The sequence below is a fragment of the Mobula hypostoma genome, chromosome 25 (genome assembly GCF_963921235.1).
Source record: "Mobula hypostoma chromosome 25, sMobHyp1.1, whole genome shotgun sequence".
Taxonomy (NCBI): Eukaryota; Metazoa; Chordata; class Chondrichthyes; order Myliobatiformes; family Myliobatidae; genus Mobula; species Mobula hypostoma.
The window spans coordinates 40,209,424-40,222,989 of record NC_086121.1 but is presented as its reverse complement, the minus strand read 5'-3'; the positions used below and the strand labels follow the sequence as shown (position 1 = coordinate 40,222,989).

Here is a 13,566-nt window from a genome sequence, read left to right as displayed (position 1 = left end):
AAATAAATCTTTTGGCACATTGGCCTTCAAAGTATTGAGTACAGGAGTAAGGGTATCACCTCATGTTGAAGTTGTATAAGACATGGGTGAGGCCTAATGTGGAGTACTGCACACATTTTTGGACACCCATCTACAGGAAAGATGTCAATAAGATTGAAAGAGTGCAAAGAAAATTTACAATGCTGTTACCAGGAATTGAGGATGTGAAGTATAGGGTAAGGGTGAATACGTTAGGACTTTATTCCTAGAGTGTAGGAGAATGAGGAGAAATTTGGGAAACTTATGAAAAGTATAGATAAGGTAAATGCAAACTGGCTTTTTCCACTGAGATTCGGTGAGTCTATAACTAGAGGTCATGGGTTATGGGTGAAAGGTGAAATATTTAAGAGGAATATGAAGAGGGACTTCTTCACTCAGTGGATAGTGAGCATGTGGAATGAGCTGCCAGCGGAAGCAGTTGGATTGGGATTCTATTTCAACGCTTAAGAGAAATTTGGATAGGTACATGGATGGGAGGAGTGTGCTGGTCTATGTTTTGGGTGCAAATCGAGGGGATTTGGCCAGTTAATAGTTTGACATGGACTGGAAGAGCGGAAGGGTCTGTTTCTGTGCTGTAGTGTTCTATGACTTTTCATCTCTAAGTTAACAAATACATCCCAATTGTATTCTAATTCACTTCTCCCATACCCCCTCTGTCCCAAAAGAAACACAACTTTCAGCCCAGATGAGGAAAGGGTCTTTCAGCCAGAGGGTGGTTGTGTTCTCGAATTTATTTTGAAAGGCTGACAGAAGCAGACATCTTTATCATATTTTAAAAACACTTTGTTGTGTACTTAAAGAGCCATGTCCTGCAGGGCCACCAACCTGGTAGTGGGTACCTTCTTGTCACTTGACACAGACACAGTGGGCACTTGGTCTCTACCTGTGCAGTTAGTTTTCTATTATTCTAACTGCATCCACCAGCAGTATAAAGTTGCCCTATTCAACTACATACCCTACACTTCCATTATCTGTAAGCTTTTTTTTAAATCATGCTCCCTACATCTGTCTAAATCAACATACAAAATAAAGGGACCTCTTTCTTTCTAGATATACAAACATCTATTACCCCTTTACTTCCTGTCACTTTGAATACAAGTTGCTAATTAACATTAGCAAGTGAAATAATTTGTCTTAACAATGGAATAACGCAGCACAGAAAGAGGCCTGCCAACTCTCCACATCCATGTCTTTGTTATTAATCTCATACATTAATCTCATTCGCTATTTGAAATAAATGGGGTTTCAGATCTTGGTCAGACTAGGGTTTAGACCTAGCAGAGGATCAGATATAAAACCCATAAATGCTGAACTACAGAAGAAAAAAATCCGGATGGCCAACAAACCAAAAAAGTAAAAGCCCCAAGGGAAAGTGGCAGAGTGGATTCAAAACTAGTGCAACAGCAGGAAATACATATAGTTTTTGAATGGAGAACTGAAACCTGTGGGATCAGTTCAGAGTCTTTTGCTGATTATGGTCTATATTAATAGTATCAACTTAAGGTGGCTGATGAGAAAGTTAACCACCATGCCTATCTGTCATAGATGAATGAGCTATCAGCAGTATAGTTGACAGTGAAGGGGAAAACTAAAGACCACAGTAAGATATCAATGCAATATAGACTGGTCAGAAAAGAAAAAATTACAAAATTCCATCCTTAAAACCATTTGGGAAGGGCAATATGAACAAGGTGGCATGGTACTGTGGAGAAACAGAAGAGGCAGAGCATTTATGTCTATAGATGTCAGAAGGCAACAGGACAGATAGGCATGGTGGCTAACAAGGCTTATGTAATAAATAAGGACTGGTTTCTGTGTAATCTTCATACAGAAAGTGCCACTGACTTAAGACACATAACTTAAGTTTATGTTAACTTGTTTTTTCCCTCGTTTTGTAATGTACAATGCTGCTCCTGCAAAAGGTTAATTTTCATGGTATTTATACCTTGTGTTTCCATGACTTTGACAACAATAAATTTGGATTTGAATATTAAGCCCATTTCTTTCACCTTACAGGGCACTTGTGCTTTTTCTGATTTAATATCAATTACATTCCTTTAATACCCAATAAGAACAAGATGATGATGCTGAAACTGTGCAAGATATAAGCTGGGCCATATTCAATTGCTTTGTCAAGTCTTTATCTCCACACTTCTAGGAAGTAAAAGAATGCACGACAGATATTACAGACATTTAGAGGTTTGCAGGAATGGAAAACATTAGCTTACAGGAAAAAATTGACAAGCTGCCTTTCTTTACTTTTAGAACAGAAGATGCAGAAACGAGATTTAATTCAGATGCAATTAATTACATGGAAGCTGTATAAAATAGATAGTAACAACCCAAATGGCAAGTGCATAATAATCAAAATGCATTCATCCAATGGACAGAACGATGAGAAGTGAAAAGCACTTTTCTTTCTATCCAATCTCTTAACATAATTGAATACTGTAATTGATTTACTTATTATTATTTTTATTTTATTTATTTTTCTCTTCTATATTATGTATTCATTGAACTGCTGCTGCTAAGTTAACAAATTTCACATCACATGCCAGTGATAATAAACCTGATTCTGATATCTAAAGTACTCCAGTCTTGGCAACATCCAGGGGAACCTCCTCTGCATTCTTTTCAGAACAATCACATCCTTCATATAGTGTGGCAATGAGAACCACATACAATACTGGTTAAGTGCAGCTTAACCAATGCTCTATAACATTGCCTTGACCCCTGAACGAAAGCACATTCTCAAAACTGTGTCACTACTTTCAGGAAACTGTGAACTTAGGTAAGATTCTCCTGTTCATTAACATTTCTTTGTGGTCTACCATTTATGGTGCCCATCTTAACTTTAAAAATGCATGACCTTGCACTTGTTAAGACTAAATTGTAAGTGCCTTTGCTCAGCCGAATTTTACTTCTGATCTATATGCCATACACAAGCTATCTCACTATTCACAACACCAATGAATTTTAGCAGCCACATACTTAATATTTATACTTCCCACATTTACATCTAAGTCGGTAGTCTGTATCAAAAATAGGAAATTCCTTGGTATTATCATTTCAGAGGATCTGTCCTGGGCCCAGCACATTAGTGCATTGACAAAGAAAGCACGGCAGTGCCTCTACCTCCCTAGATGTTTGAGAAAATTCGGCATGACATCTAAAACCTTGACAAACTTCTGTAGGTGTGGTGGAGTATATATTGACTGGTTGCATCACAGCCTGGAATGAAAACACCAATACCCTCGTACAGAGAAGCCCACAAAAGGCAGTGAGTAAGGCCCAGTACATCGATGGTAAAGCCCTGCCCATCACTGAGCACTCTATACGGAGGGCTGTCACATGAAAGCAGCATCCATCAAGGACCCCACCACCCGGGTGATGCTTTCTTCTCACTGCTGCAATCAGGAAGAAGGCACAGAGCCTCAGGACCCACACCACTAGGTTCAGGAACATTTATAACCCCTCAGCCATCAGACTCTTGAACCAAACTCATATTCAAGGACTCTTCATCTCGAGATTTTAACATTTATTGCTTATTTATTATTATTATTTCTTCTTTTTTCTTTTGTATTTGCAGTTCGTTGTCTTTTGCACATTAATTGTTTGTCCATCCTGTTGGGTGCGGACTTTCATTGATTCTATTGTTTCTTGGATTTATTGAGTATGCCCGCAAGAAAACAAAATCAGAGTTGCATATAGAGATTTTTATGCATTTTGATAATACATTTACTTTGACATTTGAATAAGTACTGATCTCTGTGCATCCTACTGCCAAGACTTCCAATCAGAAAGAGCCCTCCCTCTCTGCCAAACTAATTTTGGATCCAATTCACCAGCTCACCTTGGATTTTATGATACTGAACTTTCTGGACCAGCCCACTATACATATCCTTGTCAAATGCCTTACTAAAAGTCCATTCAGACTACATCTACCACACTGTCGTCATCAATCTCTTTCTTTTCCTCTTCAAAAATCGTAAAACAGAATTTTGCCCCACACAAAACCATTTTGTCTATATCTACATAGTTCCTGCCTTTCCAACATAAACTCCACCACTTTCCACAGTTACCTGACTTAGACATGCTGCCCTTCTTGAATAAAGATGTGTCACAATTACTATCGTTCTCCTTAATATAGTCTATTGAATTCAAATTAATTCTAACAGCATTGTGTTACACATTTTGTACTTAAATGTTTGATCTATAAATGCCACAATCCCTTTTACAGAGAAGTAATCACAATAACTTTACCTGGGCCAGTTCTCCAATTGTAGCTAGGACACTAACAATAACTCCAGGGTTGGGATCATGATCCTTCAATTTTAAGATCAAAGCCTGAAAAGAAATATAAAGTCTTTTAGAGTAAATATACAGCATTTTCTACCCAAAATGTAGAAATACAGTGTTTGTATGAATGACAGTTTCACCTTCTTATACTAATAATCATTGAAGGAAACTACATTTGTTCTCACACACCTTGAGAATAGGCTCCATATATGGCCGGATAAGGCGAGGGGCATTTGAAACCAGGTGGCCTAACATTCGGGCACTTTGTTCTTTGTTTCGGCCAACTCCACTATGCTCCAGTTCCGTTAAAATCTATGAATAACACAGAAAATACAAACAGACAAAGTTAACTTATTTATTATTTTGGTGACTGATTTATATAAGACATCATATTTTCATTTGGAAAGCATCTGAGGCAACCTAAGATTATGAAGATTAAAATGACATCTAAAGCACAAAGATTGCAAACAAATGACCCAAATAATGCCAAGAAGATTCTTCCACTGTTCCATAATTGAGGGCTCCATATGTGAAGATAAGTGGGGTTGGGTAAATAAAAATCTACTGCAAAACCTCAACACTGAGAGCAATGCTTCAGTTAACCAATGTGCCTTAAGCAAAGCAAATATCACCATTTCCATGCATAACCATAATATACCAATAATTTAGTCCCTGCAAGACTGAACACACCAAAATGGCATGTGAAAGTGATGATTGCGAACGTAAATGAGAGTTTGGGTATAGCAACTATACAGTACTGGTGATGATATGTTTAGAGGTGAATTGACTGATAAACAAATTTCAATGTCAATATGAGACATCAGTATTCCATACGACAACAAATTATAAATTTGGTTCATGCATATTGGGTATGATCCAATGGTATAATCATAAGCAAACTGGAGGCGGGAAGATCAATGAGCAGTTCTAATAAACCTCCTAAAACTAAACTAAAGTTTGGATAATCATGGCTATCAAACCACATACCCTCATGTTTGTCAGTTATTTTAATACTGAAGTAAATATTAATGATGTCTTTATATTGTAAACTTGCAAAAATAACAATTCTAATCAGATGCAAGTAAATGTATGTTTTACGATGCTAGGTTACTAGAGACATAACTGAAAGTATTAAACGTTTTGTCACACGCAGATAAAACTTCACTCAGAGGATGGCGAATCCAAGGAATCCTTCCTCAGGAGAGTGGAAGCTCAGCCTTTAATTGCGTTGAAAATAGAGATGAACAGATTTCTGGATATTAAAGGAATCAGGGGAAACTGGGATAAGACAAGAAAATATTACTGAGGTGGAGGAAAAGCCATGGTCTTGTTGAACAGCAGAGCAGGTTCCTAGGACTGAAAAGATTACAATTTCTTATATTCTGAAGATCAGCTTGCAAGCACCTTGACTTAGCAGATCAGGCCAGAGCAAGTTGAATGGGGCATGACTGCGCAAGCACGTGTAAGTCGGACCGTGAGGCAGCGGGAATATTTAAAAGACAGCAGATTAACGGAGCGGGCGACAGAGTAGAGGGAGACAGAGTAGGAAGACTTTGGCTCCTGAGGCTTCGGCGAGCAGAAGCTGAAGAACAGCTTCACTCCAAGAGAGGTATGGCCGGGTAAGTTCCTTTAATAAATCTAATTACCTTAGGAGTAGATAATGGAGGCAGCAGTTAGGGCAGTTGAGTGCTCTGTTCGCAGGATGTGGGAAGTCAGGGCGAGCACAATCGTCCCTGATTACTACACCTGCGAAAGGTGCATCCAGCTGCAGCTCCTGACAAACCGAGTTAGGGAGCTGGAGCTGGATGAACTTCCGATCATTGGCAGAAATAGAGAGGAGTTACAGGGAGATAGTCACCCCTGAGAGTCAGGAGACAGGTAGCTGGGTGACTGTCAGGAGAGGGAAGGGGAATAGACAGAATGAGCAGAGCACCCCTGTGGCCGTTCCCACCAATAATAAGTATATCATTTTGGATACTGTTGATGGGGACAACCTGCCAGGGACAAGTTGCAGTGGCGTCTGTGGCACCGAGACTGGACCTTCAGCTCAGAAGGGATACCCAATAGTCTGTTGCCTCCCTGGTGCCGCGGTCCGTGATATCTCGGATCGAGTTCTCAGTATTCTCAAGAAGGAGGGTGAGTAGCCAGATGTTGTGGTCCATGTAGGGACCAATGATGTGGGTAGGAAAAGTGAGGAGGTCCTGAAAGGTGTGTTTAGGGAGTTAGATGCCAAGTTGAAGGACAGGACCTCCAGGATAGCAATCTCAGGATTGCTACCAGTGCCAAGTGCAGGTGGGTTTGGAAATAGTAAGATAGCGCAGATCAACATGTGGCTGAAGACATGGTGCAGGAGGGAGGGCTTCAGATTTATAGATAATTGGGCAGTTTTCCAGGGAAGGTGGGACCTGTTCCGGCGGGACGGTGTACATCTGAACTGGAGGGGGACAAATATTCTTGCAGATAGGTTTGCTAGAGAGGCTCCGGTAGATTTAAACTAGATGGGGGGGGAGGGGAACCAGAATGTAGGGACAGATGTAGGGAAGAAGGAAGAAAAAGAAAATAGTAAAGTTGTTTGCACAGTTAGTGATAAACAGAGAGTAAGAGGTGGAAAATTTCTTAAATGCATTTATTTTAATGCTAGGAGCATTGTAAAAAAGGTGGATGAGCTTAAAGCATGGATTGATACCTGGAAGTATGATGTTGTAGCTATTAGTGAAACATGGTTACAGGAGGGTTGAGACTGGCAACTAAATATTCCTGGATTTAATTGCTTCAGGTGTGATAGAATTGGAGGGACAAGAGGGGGAGGTGTTGTATTGCTTGCCAGAGAAAATATTACAACGGTGCTCAGGCAGGATAGATTAGAGGGCTCATCTAGGGAGGCTATTTGGGTGGAATTGAGGAATGTAAAGGGTGTAGTAACTCTTATGGGGGTGTATTATAGACCACCAAATGGGGAGCGAGAATTGGAGGAGCAAATTTGTAAGGAAATAGCAGATATTTGTAGTAAGCACAAGGTTGTGATTGTGGGAGATTTTACTTTTCCACACATAGACTGGGAAGCCCATACTGTAAAAGGGCTGGATGGTTTGGTGTTTGTAAAATGTGTGCAAGATAGTTTTTTGCAGCAATACATAGAGGTACCAACGAGAGAAGGGGCAGTGTTGGATCTCCTGTTAGGGAATGAGATAGGTCAGGTGACGGAGGTTTGTGTTGGGGAGCACTTCAGGTCCAGTGATCACATTGCAATATAATTATGGTGAAGGATAGGTCTGGACCCAGGGTTGAGATTTTTGATTGCAGAAAGGCTAACTTTGAGGAGATGCGAAAGGATTTAGAAGGAGTGGATTGGGACAGATTGCTTTATGGGAAGAATGTTATAGAGAAATAGAGGTCATTTAAAGGTGAAATTTTGAGAGTACAGAATCTTTATGTTCCTGTTAGGCTGAAAGGAAAGGTTAAAAGTTTGAGAGAGCCATGGTTTTCAAGGGATATTGGAAACTTGGTTCGGAAAAAGAGATATCTACAATAAATATAGGCAGCATGGAGTAAATGAGGCACTCGAGGAATATAAAGACTGTAAAAAGAATCTTCAGACAGAAATTAGAAAAGCTAAAAGATATGAGGTTGCTTCAGCAAGTAAGGTGAAAATAAATCCCAAGGGTTTCTACCGTTATATAAATAGCAAAAGGACAGTAAGGGATAAAATTGGTCCCTTAGAGAATCAGAGTGGACAGCTACGTGTGGAGCCAAAAGAGATGGGGGAGATTCTGAACAATTTCTTTTCTTCGGTATTCACTAAGGAGAAGGATATTGAAGTGTGTAAGATAAGGGAAACAGGTAGGGAAGTTATAGAAACTATGATGATTAAAGAAGAGGAAGTACAGGAGTGGATAAGTCTCCGGGTCCTGACAGGATATTCCCTTGGACCTTGAGGGAAGTTAGTGTGGAAATAGCAGGGGCTCTGACAGAAATATTTCAAATGTCATTAGAAACGGAGATGGTGCCAGAGAATTGGCGTATTGCTCATGTTGTTCCACTGTTTAAAAAGGGTTCTAAGAGTAAACCTAGCAATTATCGGCCTGTGAGTCTGATGTCAGTGGTGGGTAAATTCATGGAAAGTATTCTCAGAGATGGTATATATAATTATCTGGATAGACAGGGTCTGATTAGGAACAGTCAACATGTTTGACAAATCTTACTGAATTTTCTGAAGAGGTTACTACGAATGTTGATGAGGGTAAAGCGGTGGATGTTGTCTATATGGACTTCAGTAAAGCCTTTGACAAGGTCCCACACGGAAGGTTGGTTAGGAAGGTTTAATCGTTAGGCATTAATATGGAACTAGTAAATGGATTCAGCAGTGGCTGGATGGGAGACGCCAGAGAGCGGTGGTGGATAACTGTTTGTCAGATCGGAGGCCGGTGACTAGTGGTGTGCCTCAGGGATCTGTACTGGGTCCAATGTTGTTTGTAATATACATTAATGATGTGGATGATGGGGTGGTAAATTGGATGAGTAAGTATGCAGATGATACTAAGATAGGTGGAGTTATGGATAATGAAGTAGGTTTTCAAAGCTTGTAGAGAGATTTAGGCCAGTTAGAAGAGCAGGCTGAAAGACGGCAGATGGAGTTTAATACTGATAAATGTGAGGTGCTACACTTTGGTAGGACTAATATAAGTAGGACGTACATGGTAAATGGTAGGGCATTGAATGCTGTAGAACAGAGGGATCTAGGAATAATGGTGCATAGTTCCCTGAAGGTGGAATCTCATGTGGATAGGGTGGTGAAGAAAGCTTTTGGTATGCTGGCCTTTATAAATCAAAGCATTGAGTATAGGAGTTGGGATGTAATGTTAAAATTGTGCAAGGCACTGGTGAGGCCAAATTTGAGTATTGTGTACAGTTTTGGTCACCGAATTACAGGAAAGGTGTCAACAAAATAGAGAGAGTACAGAGAAGGTTTACTAGAATGCTACCTGGGTTTCATCAACTAAGTTACAGAGAAAGGTTGAACAAGTTGGGTCTTTATTCTTTGGAACGTAGAAGGGGAGGGGGCTTGATAGAGGTATTCAAAATAATGAGGGGGATAGATAGAGTTGATGTGGATAGGCTTTTTCCATTGAGAATGGGGGAGATTCAAACAAGAGGACATAAGTTGAGAGTAAAAGGGCAAAAGTTTAGGGGTGACATGAGGGGGAACTTCTTTACTCAGAGAGTGGTAGCTGTGTGGAACGAGCTTCCAGCAGAAGTGGTTGAGGCAGGTTCGATGTTGTCGTTTAAAGTTAAATTGGACAGCTATATGGACAGGAACGGAATGGAGGGTTATGGGCTGAGTGCAGGTAGGTGGGACTAGGTGAGAGTAAGAGTTTGGCACAGACTAGAAGATGGCCTGTTTCCATGCTGTAATTGTTATATGGTTAAGTAGTGACTTATATTAACATACAAAATGCTAGAGGAACTCAGCAGGTCAGATAGTATCGATGGAGTCATTTCAGACTGAGAGCCTTTGTCAGGACCACCAAGTCACTTTGGTGTTGATGAAGGATCTTGACCTGAAACGTTGATCGTTTATTCCTCTGTCGATCCTGCCTGACCTGCTGGCTTCCTCAAGCATTTTCTGTTTATTACTCTGGATTTCCAGCATCTACAGAATATCCTGGGTCAGTGACTTTCATGATAGATTTGCAGTGAGCATGAGATGCAAATTCTACGGCTGTATTGCTCCACTAGAGGTCAAGATTTTTAAGATTCTGAAATTCCAAACATAAATATGAATAAAAATAATACTGGGAACTCTCAACAGGTTAGATAACATCTGTGAAAAAATGTTTCAGGTTGATAGCCATTCCCAGCTCTTATGAAGGATTTTTGACCTACAAAATATTTCTCTCCTCACTGATGCTGCTTAAATTTTTGAATGTTTTCAGTATTTTCTGTTCTTATTTTTAATAAAACAACTTGAAAGGAATACATTCTTGTTTGAGATGCTGTTGCAGTAGGTTTTAGATATTATCATAGCATGAAAAGATAGTTCTACTCATATCATTGTTTAAACAGTGTATTTCCAATTGGATAACAGGAATTGTCTGATGGTTAGTTACTATTACTAAATGCTTTTCAGTTACTAACCTCAGCTTTCTTGCTTCTGACTGCTCACTCTTTGTTGTTAAGTAATTTAATTATTTAACTGATACACATAAATGTAGTTTTAATTGAAATCAGAAAAATAACTCCGTATTCCATATAGAACTGGGTGAAAAGTGCATAGCAACAGACTATAGAAGAAGCCTGTAAGCTCTTTCCCAGATTTTGGTAATGCAATAATTTGGTAATTTTCCAATGCTTTGCAAAGTAATGGTTGTACAGTAAAAATGAGGAAAATCTCCAGGAAAATGGGGAAAATAATACAGGCAACTACTGCAAAGAACTTTCTTGATTCCAATTTCAAGTGTTACAATTACAATTAGAAAAACTCTACAACAACAGTAGACTTCCTATAGCACAGAACAATCTGGCTGTACATCACAAAACGTGCGGTAAATCAGTATCACTGAATCCCTATAGAATAGCAACATTTGGCTTGCTTTCTGGACAGTGAATATTTAAAATATTACAATTTCCAGACTTCAAATTTCAACTGCTCTATATTTTCTGATAAACAGTCTAAAATCTGCAAAAAAAATTATTTTGCAGCATGTAAATAGCGTGTTGGTAAAGGAAGATAGTTACCAGATCAGTCCATAATAGATACACACTCAACTAATACTTTCTATGTAGTTAACTCTAATAAAAGCCCGACTTATTTTTATTTACTACACATAAATTTCTAAACAAAATGAATTGATTTACAATACATCCAATTGTTCTGATTGGCTTTTAGCACTAACTACTTTGAATGAAAATTCAGGAGACTTGCCCTCTGTTGGGCAAACTTCCAGACATCAGAGTGGTACTCGTGGAAAATAAGAATACAAAATCTGTATAAAACAAGACCAATACCCATCAAAGTTCTGGCATCTGTTCTGAATTTCCACTGAAAGGGTCACCAGACAATTTAGAAAATGATTTCATTTCCTCCTGGGGCAAGCCTAAGAGAGACCTTAACTGTGTAACTATTTAGCTTGCAACAGTGTCTCACAGTTGAATTTCAATTTATTAAAAGCCTTCCAGTCTCCAAGCAGGAGACTTTAAAGGAAATAGCATGTTCCAACTTATTTCCCTTCACAGACTAAATACCTCCACTTTGCTTTTTGCTCTCTTTTTGCATTTGACAGAGGCCCCAATATTTACAGTGCGTGCACAGGAGGCAGAATCCAGCAATGGCTGAGGTTTAATTTAACAGTAGGAAGTAATTTTGTAATTCCATTTTTTTCTTCTGTTTCCCACCAAATTTGCAGTTAACCCAAAAGGCTGAAGGTTGTACCCAGGGATCCTTAGGGTCCATCCTCAGCTGAGACTGAAAGGCTGATGACTGCTTGTGCTAGGAATGGTGTTTGCCCAATGAGGGGCAATGTGGGTGGAGGGAGATGTCATAAGTAACACATTGCTTCCTCCTGAAAGGCTGAGGAGATGCGTTCAGTGGGGTCAAGAAGTTTAGAGATGGAGCAGTCTGGAATCAAGACTCCTGGCCAAAGGTTGAGCAGAGGGGAAGGCATCATGGTGAGTTTGAAATTTATTAAACTAGTGGTGTTGGGGAATGAAGCTAAGGCCCGTGCTAATGGCTAATCATTCAGCATCAGAGGGAAGACTAGAACAGAGAGTGAAACCATACCAAGGGGTACAGCCAAGACCAGAGTCCAGCCAGACAACAGAGAAAAGGAAAGAGTGACTAGAATTCAAGAGCTGTTGAAGTTTGCAAACATTTATGCTATTTGCCTTTCTTCTAACTTCCTGGTCACACACATCAACATGGTGTGCTGCACTGCAGTAACATTTTTCTTCACAACAGCGATCCCAAGTTTCCATACATCTAGCCACCAATTCTCCACCCCACTCTCACCCTGACATCCCTCTTATATGAATGAAATGACACTTAATGTCAGCCCACACTTATTCCCCTTAAAATTATTCACCTTTCGCCCTAAAGCTATGATCTCCAAGCCTAGTTTCACCCAACCAGAAGAGAAAGTTTATACACTTTCTAACATTGTATACCTCTAAAACAGGGGTTCCCAAAATCAAGTCCACAGACCCCTCAGTTAATGGTAGGGCTCCATGGCATAAAAAAGATTGGGAACCCTGCTCAATAAGATCTTTCTTCATTCTCCTGCGCTCAAGGGAATGAAGTTCAAATCTATTCAACCTTTCCCTATAACTCAAGTCCCCAAAAGCCAGTAACATCCTTGTAAATCTTCTCTCTAATCTTTTAAGATTATTGATATTTTATAATCTTATTGAGTGCACTGAGCCTTTATGAGAACAAGACGATTTGAGAGTGAGGGGCAGGGGAGAGAGGTTATCCGCATCAACCTTACCACCTCCTTCTCCAACGACCTCCATTGGCTGATTGGTAAGAGGCAGCTAGCGAGAATAAAAGGATCCTTTGTCAGTGACTAGTGGTGTTCCGCAGAGGCCAGTGTTGGGCCAGCTTCTTTTTACGCTGTACATCAATGATTTAGATGATGGAATAGATGGCTTTGTTGCCAAGTTTGCAGATGATACAGAGATTGGTGGAGGGGCAGGTGTTGTTGAGGAAACAGGTAGGCTGTAGAAGGACAGATTAGGAGAATGGGCAAGACAGTGGCAAGTGAAATGGGTGAAAAATACATGGTCATGCACTGTGGTAGTAGAAATAAACGTGCAGACTATTTTCTAAACGAGAAGAAAATCCAAAAACCTGAGGTGCAAAAGGACTTGAGGGTCCTTGTGTAGAACACCCTACAGGTTAACTTGCAAGTGGAGCCGGTGGTGAGGAAGGCAAATGCAACATTAGCATTCATTTCAAGAGGTCTAGAATACAAGAGCAGGGATGTGATGCTGAGGCTTTATAAGGCACTAGTGAGGCCTCACCTTGAGTATTGTGAATAGTTTGGGCTCCTCATCTAAGAAAAGATGTGCTAGCATTGGAGAAGGTTCAGAGGAGGTTCACAAGGATAATTCCAGGAATGAAAGGGTTACCATACGAGGAACGTTTGATAGCTCTGGGTCTGTACTTGCTGGAACATAGAAGAATGAGGGGGGATCATATTGGAACCTTTCGAATGTTGAAAGGCCAAGACAGGG

General features: G+C 40.0%; 1 protein-coding gene across 3 annotated transcripts in view; it reads right to left on the bottom strand.

The window, feature by feature from the left end:
* The window catches only part of mtor (mechanistic target of rapamycin kinase), a 343,897-nt gene that overhangs the window by 254,722 nt on the left and 75,609 nt on the right, over positions 1 to 13,566 (bottom strand). For all 3 annotated transcript variants that reach the window (XM_063033405.1, XM_063033407.1, XM_063033406.1), the window contains exons 14-15: positions 4,528 to 4,650; positions 4,303 to 4,386 (exon numbers count right to left, since the gene is read on the bottom strand). In XM_063033405.1, coding sequence (XP_062889475.1) covers positions 4,303 to 4,386; positions 4,528 to 4,650 — 207 coding nt within the window. The remainder of the gene's footprint in view (positions 1 to 4,302; positions 4,387 to 4,527; positions 4,651 to 13,566) is intronic.